Genomic DNA, 25,582 nt, shown 5'->3' with positions numbered 1-25,582 from the left:
TATATGGCCTCCTGGGGGCTCCCGGGGCGTCCAGGGCTGCCCATGAGGCCCGGCCTTGTCCAGGTGCTCGGGACAATGGGCTCTCAGGTTCAGAAGACACCTTAGAAGCTACCTTCTTTTTGGATGGTAGCTCTGATCCAACTCAGGAATTTGGTAACTTGGGTGTAGACTCCTGGCTTCTTCCCACATTCCAGGCCCCAGCTCACTATCCCATAGACGTAGTAGGTGCCGTTCTTCTCACAGGTCAGAGGGCCTCCAGAGTCACCCTGAGGGAAAAAAGACACCTGAGTTCAGCTTTATGAATCAGGATACATTCAGAGACACGTTCCACCTTCCATGAGGAGATGCCAGGGGGCAATGGAGGAAATCGTCCCAGTGGGTTTCTCTGGAAAGTGGTGGCAGGGCTCTTCCAATGCCTCCTAAGACACAAAGCTCTGAAGAGAGAGAAGCGAGTACCACCATAGGCCCCTGAGTCCATGAGGGGGTGACAGAGAAGCCACAGGGCTGGACCACAGTGGTCACGCCCCTGTTTCCACACACTTAGTCATGACTCGTAGTCACAGTGAGTTCTCAGGAGCCCCCACCTTCTCATTCCTGCAAGGTCTGGTGTAGGGGGGGATGGTACCCTGTTTGGACAGAGTTCTCCCGGGCTCCACAGGGCGCACACAGTGTGGGGAGGACGGGGCTCAGAGACAGCATAGTCTAGATTGTCAACACGGTCTATGCGATTACATCTTCTTAGTTCCAAACCAGGCCCGCTGAAGTGGGCCTCAGTTTCTCACATGGTGGGTTGTGGAGAACAACAGACCTCCCCCCACCCCGCCCCAGCTCCTGTGCAGATTAATGTCTGTCAAGTACATAGAACAGTGCCGAGTTCTGGTTGAGCCCAGCTCACATGGCAGGAGGAGGCTGGTGAGAAGGGACGGCTCTCACTGTGCACCATGGCTTACACTAGCCAGTGAGAGGATTTTTAGTGAATCATCTCTTTGAATCTTAGCCACACCTTAGGATGTTATGCATACGTTTTTTTCCATATTGTAGACTAGGCACCCGAGATTGGAGAATTATTTCAGTGTAATGAACTGAAATGTGTTCCTCCCCAAAATCCCAATGTTGAAGCCTAACTCCCCAATGTGATTCTATCGGTGGGTAGGGCGTTTGGGAGGAGATGAGGCGAAGTCATGGAGCATGGGATTAGTTCCCTGGGGAAAGGGACCCCACAGGGGTAGCCCCCTGTTTCCTCCATGTGAGGTCACAAGGAGTCAGCTGTCCGTAACCTGGGAGAGGGCGCCCCCTGGAGCCTGACCACGCTGACACCCTGATCTGGACAGCCAGCCTCCAGAACTGGGAGGAATACATCCATGCTACTTAAGTCCATCTATGGGGATTTACTAGAGCAGCCCGAGCTGACAAAGCAATTCAGTGATGGACAAAAGTCAAAAGAGAAAGATCCAGGATTCAAAAACATGACTGTTTCCAAAGCCTGCGAGGAAAGCCCTTGAAATACCTAGAGAATGAAATGATCTGTTTCTTTACTCATCTTCCGGGGGTTCAGACAAATCACACCCATCAGCCCATGACCCTCCTATGAGTAGGTGGGTATCTGCGGCCCCTTGGGAAGGGACAAACCTGAGAGAGAGTGATGGTGATTTCCCATCCCAGCTCGAGGCCGGCAGATCATTGTTGGGCCCCTTTGTAAGAGGGGGAGCTGAGGTTTGAGTGTGTTCACACTGGGGTTTCCAGGACAGCTGGGGGACTTTTGAGGGTGACAGGAAATTCTAAGCTTAGGTGTTCCTGGGAGTCAAGGAAGGATGTCTCTGGTGAGATATGACCTCTATATAGAAAGACACCAGGGGGCCTGGTCTCCGACTTGAGGGAAAGGCTTGAGAACCCTTGACACCAGTCAATGGAACCTCCACCCTCTCCCTGTCCTGCAACCTCTGAGTCACCATGGGCCTCCATGGCTTGAGGTCCCCAAAAGTCCTAGACTGGAGGGAAGGCCAGCAGGCTAAGGAGCCACTCAACCACTTAGTTTGCTACAGCTGAATCCCCACCCCCGTCTTGGTCTCGCTCTCACATACACATACACATATACATGCACATACACATACATACGCAAATCCCAATGCTTAGTTAATATTATTGCAAATTCTCGGAGCCTGTCATCTTTCTCCTAGACACTGGTCTCATGCCTGGGTCCTCGTTGGGATTTTCAGCCCTGTTGCCCAGGGCCGAGACCAGAGGCACCAACTTCACATTTAAACAAAGGGAAGCAAATTCTCGCTCTGCCACTCACCACCTAGGTGAGTGTGAATGAGCCTAGGTGAATGAGCCAAGATAATTTCTCGAAATATCTGTGATCTGGTGATGATGATATCCCCTTCACCAGGGTCATGAGAATTAAATTAGACAAGGTAGGCCAAGTGGCCACTCTAGTCACTGTGCTGGATCTTCCTGGATGGATATGGGTACCAACTTGCCAGAGGACAGGTATCCCTGCCTGAGCCTCAGCTTTATGGCAGGTGGGCCTCTGAACCATTCTCCCAGCCCTGGGCTCTCAGTCTGGCCTCTGCCCAGTGCAAGCTCCCACCCACGTCTCCTTCTCCAAGTGCCATTTGGAACCTCTGACCTGGCAGGAATCTTTCCCAGGCTTCTGCAGGTTTCCTGCACAAATCATGCTGTCGTCGATCGTGTGGTCATAGAGTCGGTGGGAGTTGCACAAGGTGTTGGCAATCAGTTTGACCTTGGCATCCAGGAGATGGCGGGAACCTTCCCCTGTGGGATAGAGGAAAGAAGTCACCACTGTGGGGACCCAGGTAACACCTGCCCCACCAGAAGCTAGCATGGATAAGAAGATGGCCCCAGGTTTAAGCTGGGCTTAGGAGTCTCCTCTTTCAAGGATGGGAGCTCTTGGCCTCCTGGCTTCACCGTGGTTTTTTAGACCTTCCACACTGTGCTTATATCACAGTGGAACAGAGACATTTATTCTCTCTTCTGTCCTCCCAACTAGACCATCGAGTCAGAAGGGCAGGGATAGTGTCTTAAACCACTTTTTAAATTTCCTAGTGGAGGGCTGGCACACAGTAGATTCTTAATGACAGGGGCAGTGTCCTGGTTGCTCCATTAGATTACCCACTTCCCAGAGCAGATCCTCTGGTCTGTTCAGTGTGCTCTGGTCAGCACGGTGATATTGAAAGGTTTAGGTCCACGACAGTGATGATCCCCGTGAAGACTGGTCTCCTGTTAACCCTAGATCTGATTAACCCGAAATCTTCTTTCCCAAAAGCCTTTTGGCGAATTTGTATATTACATTTCATTTTCTTCATGAATACAACTTTCTATTATTAAGGACAAGATTTGGGGGGGGGAATCTATTTTGAGTCTTTGAGAAAGACTTGAAACACTTCTGAAGTTTATATGTTAGAGAATATAATCTTGTCAGCACATGAGGAAATTAATCCTGTGGTTACTTTTTTTGGATAAGACCACATCCTAGAGACAAATCAATAGCTTGGTTTAAGAAAATTTATAGAATGCCTACAGTGTGGAGAGCCCTGAGCAAAGCACTCCAGGGGAGACAGGTGAACAAGCGCGGACCCCGTCCTCCAGGGGCTGACTTAGTGAATATCTCCATGGAACTCTATCAGCTCCTTTAATCATGATTCCAAACCTAGGAGGTAAGTGTGGTTGTGGAGGAACTAAAACTCAGCTGTCCAAGTGACGAAACCAACAACCCAACTCAATTCTGTCTGATGTCAAACCCATCTTGTTTACAATCTATTTTCTTTCCAATCTACCTAGGGAAGGAGAGAGATCTCCGTGGATACAGGATCAATACTTGATGGAGGTCAAGGTAGGGGATGGAGACAGAGAGAAAGATCAAAGAAGGCTCCTTGGAAGTAATGAGATTTAACTAGAGCTTTAGCTTCTTTTGGTAATACATCTTCAACAGAACACTGATTTCAAGTTCAGAAGGGATGTTGAGTTTCTTCTCTGGTTAACACAACCCACCTTCCTCTCAGGAGGGTGCATGGCCAGACTCACCAGTTTCTGTCACACCCCAGCCAGAGATGTGACACTCAGTCCCAGAGGGGAAAATGTTATCCGGCAAACATACAGTCTTCACGTATTTGGATTCCAAAGCACAGTGACCATCCTCTGGCTTTAGCTTGAGCAAAGCTAGTAGGGAGGGAGAGAAATAGGAAATGAATGATGATACCTTCTCTGTCATTAACTTCATCTTGATCAGGAGGTAGACATAGCAAAGCCCCACTCCCAGTGCCTAACACATGCCTTGCTCCTTGGTCACTGCATTCTTTTAACTTCTCTTGGGGGAGGAGTCACTCTTCAGGCTGAGCATAATATAAAAAAAATTATAGAGGAGTTTGAAATAATTTCTAATCCATTTCTTAAAATACAAGCTTCAAGAGGGAAAAATAAGATATTGAGGAAAGAGAGAGAGTGACAGTTCCAGGAATGGAGAATTGGGGTACACGCTGAGCCACCAGCAGCTTAACATCATTGTCTTTACATCCGAGCACCTACCAGATGCCAGATGTACATGGGGACATATGGATGTCATATCACTGAACACATAGGAAGCTGACTATTGTACACCAGTGTATTCATTTTACAGAAGAGTAGCTGAGGTTTGGAGGAGTGAAGCCAGCTAGAGAGGGAGGGAGCTGGGATTCAAGGCTGAGTTCTTTGCACAATATAGCCTTGCTAGCACTTCTTCCCCTCATTTATCCATAACATCAACACAGACCCTTAAAACTAAAAGGCCCTGGAATAAATTCCCCAACTTATAGAGTCTGTGAGGGACCAAAAAGATAAAAGCACCTTCCAGGACCAAACCTCAACTTTCCATCTGTCATGAAATCTACCCAAGAACAAGAACCATAGGAGACCTGCCATCGAGGAGACTTGCCAATGTCATTGTGGGGAATCTCTTCTCTTTCATTATAGTGAGTGTACTTGAAGATCTTCTCCACCCCAAATCTCTGCTCATGGAATTCTGTCTTCTTCAGGTCTTGGTCCCCTAACACCACTTTCAGATGTTTGGTCTTTATGCTGCAAGGGAAGGTAAGATGGTCCAGTATTTGAGAGATTGAAGCTGAGCACTGCTCCTAGGCTCTTCTCCTAGGTTGCTGGCTGACCTTGGACGAATAACCCAACCTTCTGCAGTCTTGGTATCCTCATCTATAACTCTTGTCTTGCTCACAGAACCCTGCTGTGTGGTCCAAATAAGGAAATGTGAGGAAACATGGTCTCCAAACGCAAGCTGTGACGTTTATCCCACATTTCCTGAGAGACCTCCTGTTCCCCTTGGGATTTGCTAAAGAGCAGTCAATGAACTTCTTGAACAACTATTCTCTGTGGAGGTTAATGTTTGCGTGTTTGAGGAATGCCAGAAGAATTCACTTAATGACACTGGATAGGAAGACTTGAAAGGCTGTCGCAAAAACCTGGGCTACATGGGACCAGCCCTGACCATGAACTTGGGGAACTCAGGGGAAGTAGTGCTGGCTTCTTTAGGCCAAACAGGAGTCATGGCTGAAGACACACAAAACCAGGTGGTTCATGGTAATGGCATCTGATAGGAGCATGCTATTGTCTCTGTTTAGGGCAAGACTGGAGAGGTTAAGGAAACAGGTCAATCTGGGTTCATATCTCATTTACCTACTCACTTTACACGTGACTTTACACAAGGTCCTAAACCTTCCCAAGACCCTGGGAATGAGAATAACAATAAATTTTTTCACTGCACAAGTATTTTCTAAGGACGGGCACTGTATGAAGACCTGCACTAGGCATTGGGTATATTACAATAAATAAAAGTAAAAATCCCTGTCTTTTCTCAGCTTGTCTTCCAGCAGATTGTGTTCAGGATTAACTGTCATAATGCATGTAATGTCTATGGTAAGCATTCTAGACATGGTAGCTCTTTCCCATCTGGTTTTAAGGAGCCACTCTTTTGCTCTTAGGGTTAGATCAGCCCCTCTGGTCCTGCTAGAGTCACCAAAATGCTGATCTGATGGGAAGGGGAGAACACCCTCCAGAAACTCGAGGCTCTCTAGCCTCTACTTTCAGTAGGCACCTACTCGGCACAGTGGGCAGCAGTAAGCACCCAGCAGGGGTGGATCAGCGCTCCCCCACAGAAGTGGCCTTGGGGCATGGAGGTGGCCAGTGGCAATGAGGTCTGCAGGGATGCCTGCCATGGGTGCTTGCCCGCCGTGCTCTTAAAGCCTCCATAGATCCTCTTGATCTTCTTCTCCGTCATCTCAGTCCTCCCGCATGAGTCAAACCCTGGAAGCTTGGTCAGAGGCTCTGTGGGGCTTCCTTCTGGGTCAGCAATGTCTGTGGGACACAAGAAAGACAAATCACACCACTCACTTTCCTTCCAGGGCCTCAGAAGGAGGCTGTCAGAGGTATGACTCCAAGTCTAGCAGCTTAGCTAGCTTCAGAGTTAAGGGACTGTGCTGATGCATACCAGACAGGCAGGTAGTTGGTGCACAATTAATATGTGCACAATTAATACTTGGATTCCTATGAAGCAAGTCTATAGAATTAATGATAAAGGTGTTGCTTTTTATTTCTTATTCTGACATGTATACAAAAATGTGTGTGAATATGTAAATCCATCACTGGAGGAAGGGTTACTTGAGTTGATTTTTAAAGAATAGTTGGAGATGGACAAAATCGGATATATGTCAATATTCTAGACAGAGCTGACCATGAAAGCAAAGGCAGAGAATTGAAACTATCCAGGGAGGTAATCCCATCAACCAAGGTGCGAAGGTGCTAGTTCCTGACGTGGAGGGGCCAGAGAGGGGCCAGAGAGGTGGGGGCAGAGAGGTGGGCCAGAGAGGACTGCCAGGAAGATTGTGAGGCTGGAATTCTGTCCATATCGCATCCTGAGAGGCTATGGAGTCTCAGTCAATATTTGATCACCACTGTATACTGAAGACCTGGGATAGTACTGGGCATATATCGAGAAATCTGCAAGTATTTGCTGAGTACACTGACTGGGAATAAGGAAACATGGCCTCAGTTTACAAAGGTATCCAGGCATGCTAGGCATCTTGAAAGCGGAGTGGAGGATTGAGCATTTGGGTATCCACTGGGATGGCAATTGGTAAAACAGATACGGTGGGTGGACAGTGTAGAAGAGATGGGGTGCAGGAACATCTATCTATTGACATGCAACCTCACCCTTACTGGGACTTCGGGACAACTGTGGTCTTACCTAGGGCTGAGCAAACTGAGATATCACAGTACTCCCATTTCACCTTTGCACTGTTGACTTTGAAGAAACACCATGGCTTTTTATCTCCATCTGGGTTTCTAAAATGAAAACACAAAATAATCCAAGGTTAAGGCTTGGTGAAGCCACTGAACTTCATCAAAGGACCTTTGGATAAGAGAATACCAAGTTCTTACATTCTTCCAGGGACCACTTTCCATTCCATTTTTCCAAAAGCTTAACAAACCCTGGCACATAGTGTTTTTGGCAAAACTTAACTTGCAGAGGAGAATCCCAATGATCAGAAAATAGTCGACAAGCCTTGTGCCAGATCCATGGGACATATCAAATTGTTTGTAGGCAAAGAAATGAGATCCCTGTTGAAGATTCTCCTTGGTCAGGAAAGTGAAATAGCCACAGACACATGGTAAAAGAAGAGCTCCTCTGCCCAGCCTTCTAAGTCCTGTGCGTGAGAATTCTCTGAGGAAGCCTACCATGGGCATCACTCTGAAGATCCTTCCAGGAAGGAAACAGCTCAAAGTGAGTGAAAGTGGGCCATAATTTGTATTTCGTGCAAGGGAAATCCTCTGGTTTAATGGAACCAGTTTAAAGCCATACAAAAAAATTCCTGTCTCTTGTAAGCAGATGATATGCATCCTTGGCCTTGGTTAGAGCAGTGGAGGAAGCCATCAGAGGTGTCTGGAGACAGCAGAAGGGGAAGAAAGTAACTAGTCATCACCATGAATAGAAATGGAATTATTCTGATGCGGGAAAACCGGAGCATCCTTGTGGCAGAGATTGCAATGCTGACTAGACATTCCATTTTATCTTTTACATTTTTCCCTTGAAGTCAGGCAGGATAAAGCATGACTATTTCTGTCCAATAAAATATATATGCAGAGATGATGCATCCATTCTAGATTCAGGCAGTAAAAAAAATTCATACTCTGTTTTCGAGTCTCTCTTTGCCTTTCCTGGGTATTTGAGTAACTCTGTGGAGCTAAGATTCTCCCTTACTCCTCATTCTCCAGCCCACATGACACATGTTGCCACAGGATTTGGGAGCTGTTTGTTACAGCAGCAAATCCTAGCCTATCCTGTGTAGGCAAACCTTCCCAGAAAGAAAGCTGATGAGTTTCAGTGTTCCACTCCCCAATATCTAAGCTGGCCAAGGAACACTAGGATTAGGGGAAATGGACAGAGAAACCCTTACACTGACAAGCACCCAAGACTGCTCATGGAGAAGAATGTTAGTTTTACCTGCAGAAGTTGTGCTCCCCAATCCCATGGGTCTCAGCATCTTCCATAAACATGTTGTAATTCTCCTGCAAGAGGAGGTGGGAGTTCCAGTAAAGGCATGAGTGTTGGTTGACTGTCTTACTCACTTTCCCTCGGTAGGAGTAGCCATCACCAACGTAGCAGTCATCAGGACCTTGGAAAGAGTAGGCAGGGACACGGGAACTGAGAGGGACTAGCATGTTGCTCCTCAAGAGGACCTGGCAGGTGCATCAAGTAGGGAGAGGATCGGGCCTGACTACTGATCACCCTGAGATTCCACCATGAATTCTAGAAAGAGTGGCTTGTATATCCCATGTTCAACCCAGCTTAAAAACATGAAACACTGTGGTTGTGGGTAGATGGAGCTTAACTCTTTAATTTTGACTCACACAAGGGCTGGTGGCCTGTGGGTTGAGGCCCAGGGAGGCCCACGTGTGCTCAATTGTCCTATACTACATCCCAGTTTGTGACTTTATTTACACAGAACCAGGCACACCCTATGCCCTTTGGTTGGAAGGCCACGGCAATAGTAGAGTTTGGGAATCTTGACGTGAACTCCATTCTGGGAACAAAACCCAAACATAAAAGGATCCCAAAGGCCTCCCTGTGGCCCAGAGTTTCTGTTGAAGAGGCGGTAGAGACCCATACCTATTTCACAGAATCTCCCCTTGAACTGGTCATGGCAGGTACAGGTGAACTTGGTTCTCCGCCTATGCCGGGAGCAGGTGCCACCATTTTGGCAGGGATTTGGCCTGCACGCAGGAGCCGCTGTGAACACAGGAAGTGGGGCCAGGAAGTCTCTTCAGAAGGAATTGTAGCTACATCAGAGATGATGAGGAGATTTGGTGGCACTCTTCTAGTGCCCATTCTTTCATAAAAGTTGGGTTACCACAGGGGAAAGACAGACCCCTGAACTGACACTCTAGTCAATGTACACACGGACCTTAAGAACATAAGCAAACCAGGTTGAGTCAATATCATGGAGGCCATGCAAAGAACACCTAAGAAGATGGGTCACCCAGTAAGGAACAAGGGGTATAGACTGAGCAGGAAACTGGGGCCAGTCTGGGCTAGGTTGAAACCTGGCTCTGCCCTTCGATGGCTGTGTGACTGTAAGCAAGTTAGTTAACTTCTCTGAACTTTAGTTCCTTTGTCTGTAAAGTTCTTCCTTGTGGCATTTTTGGAAGAATGTAAGAAAAAACGTAAATCCCTTGGGACAATGCCTGACTCATAGCAGTGACTAACTACAGATTTAATCCCCTACACGGCCCATTCCAGAAATAGATCAGGCTTACTTCCTGGAGGAAATGAGTTTCAAGATTATTCTTTTTGGATGGGAAGGAACACAGGTTAGTTAATTCCCCTAGACTCTCTAGGGGTGATGCATTTTATTTTTTTTCGAGATTTTATTTTTAAGTAATCTCTATGCCCAACATGGGGCTCAAACTCAGAGCCCCAGAATCAAGAGTCACGCGCTCTACTGACTGAGCCAACCATGCGCTCTGGGATGATGCATTTTTAAAAAGTCCTAGTTAAAAGGGCCATCTCGGATGCCACTAAAGCATCAGAGGTATCTGGACTTCCACACCATAGTTTGCAGACATCCCAGGAACAAGCCAGAGAGAAAACCTAGCAGAGAAGGGTCCTCCAGCACTTACCTGTGGAACAGTCGGGTCCCCTGTAAGGGTGTTTACAGGCGCAGCGGTAATAGGGAGGACTCTGGGTAATGAGACATTCGCCCCGTTCACATGGGTTGTTCTTGCACTTGTTTTGCACTATGGGAGATCCATAGAGAAGTGAGTGACATGACTGGGGACACATTTTACTTAACGGGACACCTGCACAATATGATGTTGGGGGGTGGGTGGGCGACAGACAGAACGCATGCCCTTGTCTATGGTCTGGAAACACCACGCTACTCCTGGACAATTTAAAAAACAAAAATCCTTGGGTCATGAATGATTGCATCCCAGTTCCTTCCAGGGCTCATATACTTTTTTAACTCTATCTTGATTAAAAAAAAAAAAAGAACAACTTAATAATTTTTATACCTTCCACAAACAAATAGAACTGCAATGTCAGTTTCTCTACTTTGTAGTTGATTTCATATTCTATTTACAATTTTGTCGTTCTTTGGGGAAGTTGAGGGGTGAACCCAGATATTTTCTTAATGCCTGATACCCCAAACCATCCTGATACATTTATTGAAGGACTTACAGGATTGCAAATGGAAGGAAGGGGTGGAGAGAGCACAGAGAAAACAAGGCAATCATAAAGCTCTATTTAAGGGTCCTCACTGGCCCCCTCACTCCAGTTAGATGGTGGCTAGATGGAACAGAACCATGTTCTCTCCAGGGGCACACGTAGCCCATAAGAGTTCTAGTCTCAATATCTCATCACATAGTTTCATGTTATGCCCAGAAGAGGTCACTGAAGTCAGACATCGTAAGGATGGTAGGAAAAAAGAGCATGGGGATGGGAGCCAGGCACCAGGACTCTAATTTCTGCTCTTCTAACTAGCTGTGTGACCATGAGCAAGTCCCCTGTATCTCTGGGCTCCCTTTCTCTAACTGGATTGGGCCTCATGTGCCTTCAGATTCTTCCCGCTCTCTCATTCGAGAACAGTATTCCTCTGTTGTAGTTAGTCTAAACACTCTAAACCACAAGCCCTGAGTGGAGGATACAGCTTGGTCAGAGTCCAGCTCTTATCTCCTCTTAGCCTCAGTGTTCTCATCTGCAGAATGGGGGAGGATTCAATGAGATGCTGCTTGTTATCGTGCCGAGTAGTCCGTTATGGGGGATACAATATGTGTGGTTCTTACCTTTTCCACGGAATCATTCCGCCCTTTCTGGCCCCTAAAGCTGGAGGAGGAATAGCTTCTTGTTCAACTCAGAGGGAAGAGGGAAGCCAGTGAAAGCACACTCACCATTCTGACACCTGTTTCCAGAGAAAGGGGCCGGACAGCTGCACGTGAAGGTGTCGCCACTGACAAGGCAGTCCCCGCCATGTTCACAGGGGTTTGACAGGCATGGATCTATGAGGGCAGAAGTCAATGATTGCGATTCACAGCAGGTGAGAAGCCCCCTGCTGGCCCATCAGCCTTCAGCCTCCTGCCCGGAATGAGAGAGGGAATGTGTCCCCGTTGCCGGTGATTGGGGAAAGGGGGGAACATGAATTCCCCTTAAAGAGCAAGGAAAACCGCAGTCACAGGACCAGAGAGAGATTCAGGTTAGTAAGAGGACAGGCGAGAAGGAATCTCATCGAGTTTCTCATTGAGAAACTCCCCTTTCCCACCACCAGTGTTTTTCTCCTCCCCGTCTCGCTGGGAGTGCCACAGGGTCTGCCTCTGATGCTGAAGGCATTTCATAAGCCTGAAGACCTCCCCTACTCCCAGTGCCCGGGGGTGGAGGTCAGGAGTGGGGAAAGAAAACCCACCCCTAATGAAACACAAGCTTTCTGAACATCAGGAAAGAAGACCAAAGGCAAGAGGGTGACAGAAGAATTGGCGGCGAGGAGGAAATGACCCAGTGGCCTTCATCTTTCTTCAACTACTTGTTCAGTTAGATTTTGTCATATTTCATCTGTGCCTTTGGCTTTTCATGGTTGTCTGAATGGATCTTCCCTTGGGGAATTCTTTATCCTTCTGTTCACACACATTGTTCTTTGGTTCAGGAACTAGGATCCCTGGGCCCAGCTCTTGTTTTGATGGTCCCTTCTGATGTTCCCCTGATGCCCTGTATCTTGGCCCTGCCTTCCTGGCCACTTCGCACAGTTACAGTTTTTATTCCAGCGGCTAAGTACATTCCATTCCTTCTCCTGGCTTCATCACATGGTTTTGCTCGGGCCCCACTTCTCATTTTTCCTTCTGTCCCATTTCTTGGGTTAAGAAGCCAAAAAAACAAAAACAAATGTAGAAGCCCACGTGTGAGTGCGTGCGTGCACACACACACACACACACACACACACACACACACACTGATGCAAAGCTTCCGAGGAGTGTAAAGAGAAAGAAAAACACAGCCCAAGGGGAAAGTGAGTTTCAATGCCAAATTTGTGAAGCCTACAATCTGATGCTGAATGCCAACCCAGCCTCTTCTGCATAATTAGGACCTTCCTGTATAGCAAAGCTAGGAAGTGATTTTGAACATGACTTTTAATCACTGTGTCTGGAGACCCAGATGATGATACACTACCTTGCTGTAAGACCCTCACTAAGTCAACACCACTCCTCGCCTCAGCTGCTTCCTCTGTCACTTGAAGGTAGGAGAAAGAATCTCTAGGAACCCCTCCTCCCCCAGTCCTCCTAGTGTATGATTTGAACTGAAAAAAGCCAGTCTAAGTCATTTACTCGATACCCATTCTCTGACGCCGGTCAGAGAGGAAAGAGAGGTGCTTGCGCACAGCCACACACAAACTCTCTTCTCCCTCCTCCCAGGAGGGCCCCCGAAGAGTGTTGGAACATACCATCCTCCATGTAGTACCAGTCAGGATTCTCCTGGTAGGCAGGAGCATTACTGCTGTTCTCTTCCTGGTTGTATTCCTCGTAGCTATTCTCGTAGTAGTCAGGGGTCCAATCTGCAGAAGTAGGAAGAGAACGGAAGAAACCCTAATCATTCAACCCAAAGATTTCCAGATCCTGAAGGGGCACCCATGTGTCTTTCTGGCTCCTCGACTGATAGGGTGGACAGAGGGGGTTAGGTGCTGTGAGTTTTCACTGGGGTGAGTTATGACCCAGCAAGGCAATGTTGGCATTTGTCAGGGTCAAGAGCACCTGACTGGAAATGAGGAGAAGTCAAGATCTGGCTTTCCACCGACTGTGATGTTGGACAAGTTACTTGTATTCTCGGGGCCTTGGTTTGCTTATCTGTAGACAGTAGGAAGATGATTGGGGTCTAGAAGGTCTCCAAGGTCCTACACAAGATGTACCCATGGTGAGACCCAATGGTGCCTGAGCACCTCGTTGGGCGGTTCTGTGAATTAGCTTTCTCCATGGGCCTTTATTAGTCACCTTAACTTATGAAGTCAAAGAAACTCATCACTTTCCTCTTGGTCATGGCACCAAACTACTTTCCTTGTATCTCTAGCCTCGTTCCAACAGCTAGGATTTATTGAGCTGTTACTATGCACTGAGCCCTGCACCAAGCACCTGGACTAGGGCAGCTGATCCCCATAGAACTCCTAAATTGCATCAGCTTGATTACATTCAGCTGGTCTCTTCCACTGCCTCCGTTAATTCACACTTATCCTTGGGGAGAGGGGTCCAACCATCCCCATCACACACCCAGCCTGCTATGTAGGATTGGCCCAAGGACAGCCTAGAGAAAGTTCCTGGATTTTGCCCGGGGAAAGACAAGACAGGGTGTGGCGCAGCCTCCAGTTGGCGATCTCATGCTAGTCAGGTCCATCGGGAAGAGCAAGTGCCTGCGTAAGGCTCAGCTCTCTGTCCTCTGGGGACTTAGAGGGCGCTGGTAACTCTGTGGCTAGTGGAGAGAAGTTTGGGATTTGAAGAAAGTTGGACTGACTTTGCTCTCTCCGGCTGGCAGGAGTGTGGCAAGGTGGCAACTTAAAGCTAGAAGGACAAGGTGCGGAGATGCATATGGTAATGAGGCAGGAGCAAATCCAGCTTGCAAAGGCGCTCCCACCGAGCCCGCCGGTGGCTCCGAGCGTGGCACTTTACCTCAGCCTGATTATCAACCGCATTATCTCCCTCGTCTCTCAGTCATTCCCTTCTAGTCTTTATCTCTTTGGCTTTTGAAAAATCGACTTTTGCACAATGGCTGTTTTATATTTCCCATTAAAATGGAACGATCTTTTTATTTCCTTTTTGAATACGCCAACTCTGGTTCCTTGCCAAAGTTTCACCTCATTTATCACAGTGTCAAGTCAAGACTCCCTTTGCCTGCTCATTATTTCTCGGGAGCTGCTTTTCCCCACTATGAAAATGCTCCCAGAGGAGGCCACCTTTCCAGGGACGAGGATCTAGGTTGAAGATAAGGCCATTGTCTTCCTGGAGCAAATAAAGTTTCCTTCCATCTAGCACGATAAAGCGGAGAAAGAGAGTGAGAAAGTGAGGGGGGGAGAAAAACCATTTTTCAGAGTTTGACATGAAAGATTTCAAACTGACATTTGGGAGAGACAATGGGCTGGTAATGAGCTGATTACATCATTTATTTATTTCTTTTTTGGTTTAGAGAATTTATTTTTGTTTTTCCAACAGGTGTGTGTAGATAAGTGCCTCCAGAGTGCTCCTGTAATTTCTCCCGTCCCACCCCCAGGCTGAAGGTCGGCTGGCTAATCTCAGCTCGGCCATTAAGAATCATTCCCTTTGCAGATATTTGGAAATGGGGAAGGTTTTTACATAAGTGGAATCGCGTGACTTTTCTAGGTGGTGGAGGATGGCTGAAATGTCTGCCGGTGTATTTTAGCTGGAATCCAGCCTTGTTAACAAGATCTGCTCAGCCTTCAGTGACGCTGAAGAGGGAATGAGACAAGTAGGCTTTGAGTCATACTTCTGCTAAACAAAGCAAAAAGTCCCTGCTCTTCCCCAGGGGGCCCAGGGCCCTTGGTTAAGATGGAGAGAAGCAACAGAGGCTCAGTGGCCCCATGTCACCAGAAGCCAGCCAGTTGGAGTTCTGTGTGAGGAAAGGCACTGAGATCCTCTGAGGTTCCTGCCCCATGTTTTTCAGAGTGCTGTATAGAAGCATGCCCTCCGTGGCAGGGGTGCTCCACCTCCAAACTTACAGCTTATTTTGTCTTTTTTTATGCTGTTGGCACTTAATCCCACTGTCTACATAAGGAAAGGGTGTTGTGCACCTACGATGGGCCAGTATGACACCAGGTTCAGGAAGGCACTGGGAATAATGGAGCAATATACAGAAAAGAGTGGGATGCGGCCTCCAGCACAAGAGTTTCTGGGCCAGGGTGAATGGGGGAGGAAAACCAGCCAAGAAGGGAGATGAACAAGGAATGGAAAGGCAGGGGAGCTAGATATGGCCAAGTCTAGGTGAGGTCGCTTCACATTCTACGTTGGCAAGTTCAGGCAGTATGAGCCAATCTGATGGGAGAAGATGGTCCCGACTCCCCACCCTTCCCTGTTGCCTCATCTTTGGCAGTGAGACTTTATAGCTCCTCCTACCAAAAGATGGAGTTGATTTCCCCCACCCCTTGGGTGTAAACTGGCCTTGGGACTTGTGCTAGAAGGACAATGTGCCTGTTCCAAGCTTGGGTCTCTAAAGTCTGGCGTACTTCCTCTCTCTTTCTTTTCTCTTGGGCCTCTGTGATTGCCCTGTGGTACAAGTCTGGCCTATTCTATAGAGTATAAGAGAATGTGTGGGCAACAGAAGGTCCAGCACTTCCAGTCAGGGCCTCCAACGTATAAGAGCCCAGCTGATCCATCAGCTAACTGCGGACACAAGAGGGGGCCCGGCCAACATCAGCCGAGCCTGGTCTAGACCAGAGGAACTTCCTGGCTGAACGCGGTCCAAATTGCCAACCCAAAGAATTGACACATTATTCTTATTCTAGGAAGAATACTCATGGTTGAAGGCACTAAGTTTAGGGTAGTATACTCTGTAGTAATAATGAATGAACACACAGGGATTGATTGATCCTGGGTTGCCAGTGGGATAAGAATTTTAGAAACTCCAGCATTCCTCAGCAGCCTTGTAGAATGTTAGGTTTCATGGCTGGGGTTCAGGTGGTTTATTATTCAGCTTTGTCTATCTGATTGTTCCCTCCAAGTAGGCAGTTAGTGTCTTAAGAGCGAGGGCCTTGTCTTTTCCTCAGACCCAGCACAGAGCCCTATATGCAGTTAACGGTGGTGTTCCACAAGTGAGTTTTTCCCTCTGTGGTGGGACCTCCCTTCCTTCTGACTGGCCAGCACACAGCAGGCACGGAGCTTGGCCAGCAAAGTTGGGATCTGCTTGGAGCAGAGGAAAACAGGGAACTTAGGAGAGAGACTATGTGAGATCCGGGTCAGAGGTATTTGGTGAAGAAGATGCCTGATGGGCTCTGTAGAGTCTAGAAATTTGTCCAAGTGCCTTCCTGCCTGCTTTCCTGGCCCCTTCCTCTGCCACCCATGGGTTACAGTCTGCCATGGAATTTGCTTTCTTTGCTGGACTGGAGAAAAACACTCCAGGACCAGATTTTCAGAGACATTCTCTAGATGGTAGAAAAGGAGAATGCTTCAGGTGAAGAATGGAGCAGCTGTTGGGAGCATCTTATACTAGGCATCAAAAGAAATCCTTGTGGATCTGTCTAATTATCAGAGTCTGTTTCTAGAACCTACCGGAAGGATGGTGAGAGCATCCTGAACTTCCTCAAATCATCCTGATAACTGGTTATTTTCTACGTCCCGGACACTATACTAAATGGATGTGGTGGCGGAGACAGGAGGACGTGGTGTCCCAAGCCAGGTCTACGTCATGCCAAATCTGGTTTGCTTTTCTACTGGCCCTCCTGGGCCTCTTGTGGGTTTGTGTTTCAGGAAACTCCATGGGTTTCAGCTTCCAGGAAGTAACACACGTCGAGAAATCTTTTTTAGCACACGCTCCAAGTCCCTCGACCGGGATTACCGTGGTCTGGACCCAGGGTCTCTCGGAAAAAGCTCCACGTTGGTGCGATGGGGACTCTGCAGCTGCTTGGTTAAGGAGCTTGCCAGATGTGCGGAACGGAATAAAAATCTCCGGAATGCTGTCCCTGTTGGCGTCATCCATCACCGTGGCACAGACGGGTCCTCCGAGGGCCTCCCCCAAGCCCCAGCCCTGTTGGCCCGTATTTGACGCTTCCCATCCAGCTGACAGGGCAAGCTCAGCCGAGACCCTCACTGGCAGGCGGCAGGACAGCTGATGGATGGGCTTAGCTTGTGTTGCTGGGCAGAGCTCAGCCAGCTTTGAAGAGGCATTTCCGCAGGCCCGTTGGCTGTCACGGCACCTGCTTTGGGGAGATGAGCGGAGTCTGTGCTGTTTGATGGCCCCCTCCTCTGCCACCCACGGGGGACTGTGGCCCAGGCGCCTTCTGCTCCCGCCAAACCCTCGCCATGTGCTGTGTCCAGCAAGACCAGCTACAGAAGCCGCTTGCCTGTGGACACTGGCATGGTGTTTCCTTGGTCACGCTGCTCTCTAAAGCCAGCTGGGATCTGACAAATTCCATCAAAGCACCACCCCCATGTGCAATTAGAGCAGACACTAACAGGGGCATTTTTAAAACCTAACCTGCTCTGTAGAAAGGCCCGGCTACACATCTCACCCCCCTCCCTAGCCAGAGGTCGACCGAGCACCTCGAGACAGACTTGGGAGCCCGGGGATGGTGGGCTCCAGCGTCCCTTCAACTACTCACCAAACTGACAGAAGCTATTGACAGAGTTCTTCTAGAGCCTAGAATTTCAGAAGGTTAAATCCAACACTCTCCACTCCCTCCTAAGCAGCCTGTGTTTAAAGCTGGCCAGTGATGGAGAACTTACTACCTCCCAAGGGCCCAAGAGCCCATTCAGATTTTTTTTGATGATTTTGATGGTGAGGATGTTCTCCTGTTTGCAGACCAAATCTGATCCTATAGCTTCTAATCTCTTTCATTAAAGCTAAAAGCCTGTGAACACAGAGATTGAATCCTCCCTTTACTGTGATCCATGTTTAGTGGGGCCACTGCTTCCAGTTGTTCACGTTGTTCACTGCACAACTTCAGTGCCAGAGTGTCAGAAACTCATGGTCACTGTAGATGTCTTCCACAATTTTCTGGAAGATGGCAATACCGTGTCTTGGGGTAAAGATACCTCTTAATTCTCAAAGTTGACCTCATGGACTAGGGGTGGATCTGCTTTTCAAATCCTTGAAGAGAATGAGGTTTCTGGACTCCTCTATGCTCCCCACCCACTGTATGACCCCACAGTTCTGGAGCTCCATCTGTCTGACACCTGGTAGCTGAGTGGTGTGTGCTGAAGGCCACGGAGGGGGAAGCTCTCCTTGTCCCCTTGGCTTTGGACCCCCCAAACTCCACATGTGGATGCTGATGTGGGCAGCTGGGGGAGCCCCCTGAAACACAATTCCTCCAAGGACTAAATTATATGTTGTTGAGTTGGACAGTCTCCTTTGCACTGGGGAAAGACATAGACACTTTCAAGAGCCACATGCCATGCTCAATTCCACAAACATCCCCTGAGTATAAGGAGTGGACAAAGATCAGACATCATTTGTCTTGAGCCAGCCACGGCTTTGCCGCAGGAGAATATTGACTGTGACATGGATTTTGACCCAGTTGTCCCCACCTTGACTCCAAATAAGCCCTTGGCCCAAAGTTCAGACATGATTGCCATCTCCATGTGCTGTCTCCCTGGCTATGGTCCTCTGTGGGGTGACCAGCACAGGTCACCACCAGTGGCAATGCCAGTCTCTGCTCTGATGGGCGTTTTGCGTAGCATTTTCTCCCTTCGGTCTTGGAGCAGAGAAGGGAGACTTGGACCCAGAGTCAAAGACCAAGATTGGATGATGGCAGAAGGAGCAGCTATGCTTGGCTTGGGCACAGCTGAGGGCACCGGGCAGTGGGTCATTGTTGGGGGTGCTGGTGGGAGGCCGCCACAGGGGCAGGTCAGCCTGGGGACTGCCTGCGTGGCACAGCACAGAGGACCTGGCTCCCCACCCAAGTGGTGGAGTGAGCTGGGGTCCAGGGTGGGCCTGCAGGGGGCCAGTAAGTGCCCAGTGCCACCTTGGCTTTGCATTGGCCTTTTCATCTCATCGCATCTCTAATGGTCTGTGTGACCTGTAACCTCCCCTCCCAGGGCCTCGATTCCCTTCTCTGTAAAATGAAGAGATTTAACTGTATCAGCAATTTTTCCCTTGGGGTCCTGATGGGGGACCGGGGGTATCCATGGGCAACTCAGAATTGAATAAAGCATGGTGTTTGTGGACAGACACACAAATATCGGGAATGCATTTTTCTGGGAAATTTCTCGAAAGGGGTCTACAACACATCTGAATCATTTGAACCCGAGCTTGTGACAGCACTTACATGCATGGGCCCCCTTTCTTCCATCCCAGAACCAGACTGTGGTTTGTGAGGAGCCCCAGGGCGATCCACACACTCACCTGGGTCCGGGTCTAGGAGTAAAGACATCAGGGAGAACTGAAAAAACAAAACAAAGATAAACCCATACAGGGCTGAGCTAGGTCGAGTCAGCTGACTGGCTGGGTGCCTCCCTGACTTATGGGGCTTGTGCTCACCTGCTCTCCTGCTGGGGCCTGGCTGCCCAGGGATGGACAATCTGTCTGTGATAGGGATTAGCATGGATTGAGCATCTCCTGTCTGCCTGATTCTGCATTGCTGCATCTCATTCTTATAAGAGCTCTCTGAAGAGGCTTTTGTTGGCCCATTGAGAGATGAGAAATTTGAGGTTCAGAGGTCACACAGTTGTGATAGAATTCAGATTCACACTCAAGTCTAGGTGATGGTCTTGGTTGACAGCTCCTTGGGCTGGGGATGGACACATGCTTAAAACTCTCCAGTGGCTTCCCATTGTTCTTAGAATAAAATACAAACACCAGCCACATCTTATAAATCTCCTTCCATACCCTTTCCTTCTACTGACACTAATCTCCAGCCACACGTGGGTTCCAACTAGCACTAGCCAAGCTCCCCTCACCCCAGGGCCTTTGCACTTGCTCTTCCTCCTGCTTAGAAAGCTGTCTCCATGACCATCACTAGGTTCCAGCTTAAATGCCATCTTCTCAAGGAGGACTTCCCTAGCTCCCCTATGGGTATGACCCCTCCCCCATTGTTTCATCACTATGTCCATTAATTTGCTCCATAGTTCTTATTGCGACACATAGTTTACATCTGTTTATCTGCACGCTATCTGTTTCTCACATTGCCTCTGTCCTCCAGAAAGGCAACGATCTTGTCTGTTTCATCACTGATGTATTACCCCATACTGAGCATAGCGCTCGGCGCACGGCAATCCTCAAAGAGTTTTTGCTGAATAAATAGTGTTATGAACAGTTCCTTCTAGAATGCAGTACTTACCGGAAAAAGAAAGCATTACTCATTTAATAGCTGGAACGTTTACTTTTATTTAATTCAAGGGTCAGCAAACTAAGGCCCCTGGGGCCAAACCCGGAAATGTGGCTTTACAAATTGAATTTGATTGGGACGCAGCCATGCCTGTTTTTAAGTATTCTTTGAAACCTCTTTTGTGCTATACCGTCGAAGTCGTGACAGAGACCAGACAGCCCCAAATATTTCCTATCTGGCACTTTACAAAGTTTGCTGCCCTCCTATTTAGAAAAAGAAGTTTCTAGCCTCTGACAGGTCTCCTTTTGGGTCTTAGCCACCAAAAATCTGTGGTCAGTGTGGTCATCTTCCCAGTACCCACATCAACCTTCTTCTCCCCACAGTGGTAGTTTTGATTTTCTGTTTTACTGTCAGCCTCTTTAACCATTTTGGGAATTAGGCAGATGGACAATAAATTAGAAAAGACAGGAAAAAAGAATGCGCCCTGATGGGCGGTACCGAGCATACAACATCAACATGTGGGATTCTTGACAAAAATGCTTATCTTGTGTCTGTCCATGAGGAATATGACAGGTGCAGACAGTGGCCATTTCAACAAAACAACCAGCCTCGACCCTACAAAAATGTCAGTGTGTGTCATGAAAGACTAAGAAGATGGGAAGGCTGTTTTTGTTTTTGTTTTTTTAAATGAGACTAAAGAGACCTGACAACCAAATGCAGGGAGTGATCCTTGATTTAAAAAAGAAAAACGCTATAAAAGACATTATTGGGGCAACCAGGAAACCCAAATATAAACTCCTATTAAAGAATATTAGTGTATCAATGTGGAACTTCTCGAGAATGATAATGGCATTGTGAATATATCTATAGTCACGCTCAGTGTGTTGTTCCTTCTACCCTCTGCAGACTGAACAACATCTACCACACACAGCTGAGGAGGGCGGTAGATGCAGAGCGCTGAGGACGTTTGCTCTCTGGACGATGCCTGTCCCTGTTTAATTGCCTCGCGGCCACCTGGCTTGGTTTCTGCAAAGAATGAGACAAAGGCTGGGCATTTTGTTTGGGAAGGGGGTTCCGAATGGGGAGCCTGACAGAGGAAGGCTGAGTTCGGGTCTCAGGGGGTATTCCCAGACCCCTGGTCTTGGGGTCTTGAACGGGGAGCATCTGATGCTGACCCCTCCAGGCTTGAGGGGCAGGGTGGTGCCAAAAGAGGGGTATGAGACAGCCCCAGATGCCAACGTTACCCCTCCTGCCAATTCTGCCTTGATCCTGTCCCTTACCCCACCTCAGCTTCCCTCCATGGAGCTTATCCGGGGCTTGTCTACCCATTATTTGCCCAGCCCAGAGGCGGTACCACTTGAATTCTCCCATATAATATATATCTCCCATGCCTGTTCACTGTCGGCCCTGAGAAATGGGCAGGACAGATGGGAGGACTTGGAGGAACAGATTTTCTCTGCGCCCAGTGCGGACAAGGCCCTCTGACACCTGTGCCTGGGCCAGAGCCCCAGATCGCGGCTCTGACCTGGACCAGGAGGGCTGGCCAGGTGCTGCGCCGCCCACAGCCAGCAGGTGGCAGACGTGCCCTTTCCAGGAGCAGGTGCGCGCGCTCCGAGGGTTCCCGAACAAAAAGAAAGCTGGACCTTTCCGGGCTGGGGGCCCTGAGGATCCCACTGGGTCCCGCAGAGTCGGAAGCTGCTGCTGTTTAGCTGTGCAGCCTCGGCTGTGTGTCAGGGGGTGCCAGGGATCCGAAACCGGCCCACTCGTTTTGTGAATCACTGGGTCCTCCAGCAGAGGCCACAGTGAAATGCAGAAACGGGGTGCCCTGGCACAGGAGGGTAACTGGGGCTCCAGGTAGGAAAGGCCAGGCCAGTGGTCATTGTTTACGCCGGACGTCTGGATCCTGAAACTAACCTGGGTGGCGGGGCCAGGGGACTGGGTGGACACAATATTTGCCTCTTTTCATCCCATTGTGGCATTCCATTTTTCCACGGTGATGGGGAAATGAAACAGCTTCTAATCCTGGGACTGGAAATCCAAGGAGGAAGACCCCTAAAGCAAAAGGATTAAGAAGAAAGAGGAGACAACTGTCGTCTCAGTCGACATGGGCTGACAGCTGACCGTGTGCCAAGTGGTGGATGTGCGTTTGGTCTCATTGCTGTACACAATCCTTGGTCACTGAGGTTCTATAATTATGCCCATTTTAGAGGCGAGCAAACAGATGGGCAGAGATTAAGCTGCCCAGAGGAGCTCGCTGGCCCACTGTGCAGCCAGGATAGAATGGGGCCGGCCAGCCGTCAGGGGCCTCGGTCTTAATCTCCATTACGACGGGGGATGAGGGCGCCATGGCAAGCATTTGCTGGGAAGGAAGAATGAAGAAGGACACAGAAGAGCTACCTAATTCTGAGAGAGGCAGGGCATGGAACTGGGTGATGAGATCAGACCCCTGTCCTGTCCCAGAAAAGGCCTGTTCAGACTAGCCCAGGCCTGGCAGGACACAGAGAGGGCCAGCGGGCACCAGTGACAGCTGCTGAAGGTACAAAAGTCAGCTCCAGCCTCGCCGGTCCACTGTGGCCAATGCATCTCAAAGCACATCTCCACCCAGATAGGGGGGCCTGCTAGCCACGGCCAGCTTCTTCCACCACTTGTATTCCTCGTCTCAAAAGGGCTAAAATAGCAGCTTCTAGTGTCTTCTAGGCTAAGGTTGGTTAGTGGGAAAGATAAAGAGGGCAGAGAGAAAGATATTGTCTCTGAGTCTTAACTGATTTACGGTGTAGTCTCCTTGGGGGTGAGGAGCATTGAAGTCTAATCTGCTTTGTCCTCTCTAATCTAGTTTAATCTTTTTCTAGACTATTTCAATTCTGGTTCTCCCCCTACCTTTCAGAACTCTAGATCTTCTAGAAAACAAACCAAAAGGCAGAAGCCAAAACCCTGAGTCGATGAATTCCAAGCTTGGAAAGCAGAAGATGGGAGATGGGGCGCGAGACCTGTCCCTTGGGGCCAGAAGCTTGCCTTGGTGTGAACAAACAACAGAAAAACCTTTCCCCGGGTAGGTAAAAAATGGGGACCCTGATCCCACCATCCCTTCCTCCTTGGATGTTCTACCATGACCTGGTGGTAGATCAATGAGGAAGAATTGCATTTGTCCCGGGGGCAGCTGTGTGGGAGAGAAGTCTGCCCTGTGGCCAGGTGAAGCCACAGCCTTGGGACTGGAAAGTGAGCCAGAGACAGGAGTGTGCAGTTCAGCAGGCCAGTCCTCACTGTTGGACAAAGAGCTCAAGGTCAGGGTGAGAGGTAGCAGTGACAGAGGACAGAGGTTGTTAGGATTCCGGTCACCGTCCCAACTATTGCCCCATACCTTCCCCACACTGGGACTCCTGCTTCAGACAAGCGAAGTGATGAAATTAACAGTTGTGCAAAGTCACTTACACCTCCCCCCCCCAAAAAAAGGAATAAAATACGCATAACCCAGTACTTTTTAACTTGAACCGTTTGTAAGTGGGCTATTCAGAAACATTAGCCACATTTCTGTTGTGCCTAACGGTCCCTGCTCTCTTTACCCCAAACTTTCTCATCATCCCCAGCAGAAAGTCTGTAGTCATTAGACAACAACGCTTTCCTCCCTGCCTGCCCCCCACCTGTGCTGTCTTTTCTGTCTCTAGATTTGCCTACTCTAGGTACTGCATATGTGTGGAATCCCAGTGTCTGTCCTTGTGACTGGATTTGTTTCACGAGGCACAAAGTTCTCGAGGTTCGTGTTGGTAGCGTATATCCAAATTTCATTCCTTCAAAGGCAGAGTCGGATCCCTTGTATATCCATTTGGTTTATCCCTTCGTGTGTTGAGAAACACGACTTGAATCGGAAGCCGCCGGCAAGGAGGCAAGGCTCTAAGACGGAGGGAAAATAGGGAGGCCAAAGAAGAAAGCCCTGTGTAGTTGTGTGGGTGGGTGGTTTCCTTCTTGGGAGCCTGGGCGAAGCCGGACCATAGTGACCAGCAAGCGAGCACTGTGGAGAGGAGCGGGTCTAGAGCCTTCTTGTAAGGAGGACGAAGCTAAGGCCTTGGGTGTTGGAGTGTGAAGTATTCCTTTAAGGACCTGAGCTGACTGAGGCAGGGGAGGGACTCAAGACCTGACGGCCTTTTTCTGAAGTCAGTCTCCTGTGCCTGGCTCGGAGGCGCTCTGTACAGCTTCTCTGCTTTCAAGCTCAGAGCTGTAGAGCCCCCCCGAGCCCCCCACCCTGGTAAGAAGGGGCTGGACTGACTGTAGCTTCATGTGACAAGCAGAGAGGGGGTGGGGTGGAGGGAGGAGTTCCAGGGCAGTTGTCATTCTTGGCTGGAGAGCTGGATGAAAATTCAGATTCCAGGGCCCGATCTGCAGGCATCTTATGTCTCTGGGTCTGGAGTAAGCCTAGAACATGAATTTCAGACCAGTACCCAGGTGACTTTACCCTCAGCCTCACTTTGATTGTATCTGCCTTAGGCATGAAGATCCTGGCCAAGGAGACGGGGGGGGGCTGATATTTGCTCCTATGCAAGGCGTTGGATCCCTCTGTGCCTCAGTTTCCCCAATTGTAAAACTAAAAATTTCCTTGCCCTGATGTTTTATTCAAGGGGATGCGGTGGCTCCCTGGGAGTGTAGTTTCAAGGAACTGGGGAGGATTGAAGGTTAGAGAGTAAGGTCATTCGGGATGGGGAGATTGCATAAAAACACTCCTTTCTAGATGTGATATGCAGTTGGAAGGCCCTTGGAAAGGCAAATGAACAAATAAAACAAAAGAGTAGGATGGGTCTGAGGCCAGCCATAGGAGCATAACCCCTCAAGTTAACCTGGGCCAGTTGGCCTCAGCAAATAGCTCAGGGGCTCAGAAAAGGAGCTTCCCACTGATGGGAACCCAGTCCAACCCTGAAGCTGTGTCTTCTAGGAGGGACCCAGGGATCCCCAGGCTGATGATGTGGGCGGTGCTTGGCCAGGGTGTGGCAGCCAACACAGCAGGAGGCGGTCACTCCCTTCCCAATTCTACTGTCAACCCTTCGAAAGCCATCCCAAAGAGAAACTCG

General features: G+C 48.9%; 1 protein-coding gene across 1 annotated transcript; it reads right to left on the bottom strand.

The window, feature by feature from the left end:
- Window positions 1-84: 84 nt before the first annotated feature.
- Window positions 85-19,640, bottom strand: HABP2 (hyaluronan binding protein 2). The gene is made up of 12 exons (XM_044236665.1): window positions 19,604-19,640; window positions 12,990-13,100; window positions 11,452-11,559; window positions 10,183-10,299; window positions 9,173-9,292; window positions 8,507-8,678; window positions 7,250-7,347; window positions 6,105-6,360; window positions 4,931-5,073; window positions 4,045-4,179; window positions 2,630-2,775; window positions 85-266 (listed from the first exon to the last, which is right to left on the bottom strand). The coding sequence occupies exons 1-12, from the start codon at window positions 19,629-19,631 to the stop codon at window positions 102-104; spliced, it is 1,599 nt and encodes a 532-aa protein (XP_044092600.1). The 5' UTR covers window positions 19,632-19,640; the 3' UTR covers window positions 85-101.
- Window positions 19,641-25,582: the final 5,942 nt, after the last annotated feature.

The sequence above is a fragment of the Neovison vison genome, chromosome 2, assembly GCF_020171115.1.
Source record: "Neovison vison isolate M4711 chromosome 2, ASM_NN_V1, whole genome shotgun sequence".
In the NCBI taxonomy this organism is placed as follows: Eukaryota; Metazoa; Chordata; class Mammalia; order Carnivora; family Mustelidae; genus Neogale; species Neogale vison.
Note: the sequence above shows the minus strand (reverse complement) of the source record. Positions and strands in the feature narration are given on the sequence as shown.

Excerpts from the sequence above, each read along its gene's own strand:
- HABP2 (XM_044236665.1), bottom strand. The coding sequence starts at position 19,631 with ATGTCTTTACTCCTAGACCCGGACCCAG. Across the intron at positions 11,560-12,989 it reads CTGGTACTACATGGAGGATG|ATCCATGCCTGTCAAACCCC; the intron begins GTATGTTCCAAC and ends CTGCCCTCATAG. Across the intron at positions 2,776-4,044 it reads CTGGGGTGTGACAGAAACTG|GGGAAGGTTCCCGCCATCTC; the intron begins GTGAGTCTGGCC and ends TCTATCCCACAG.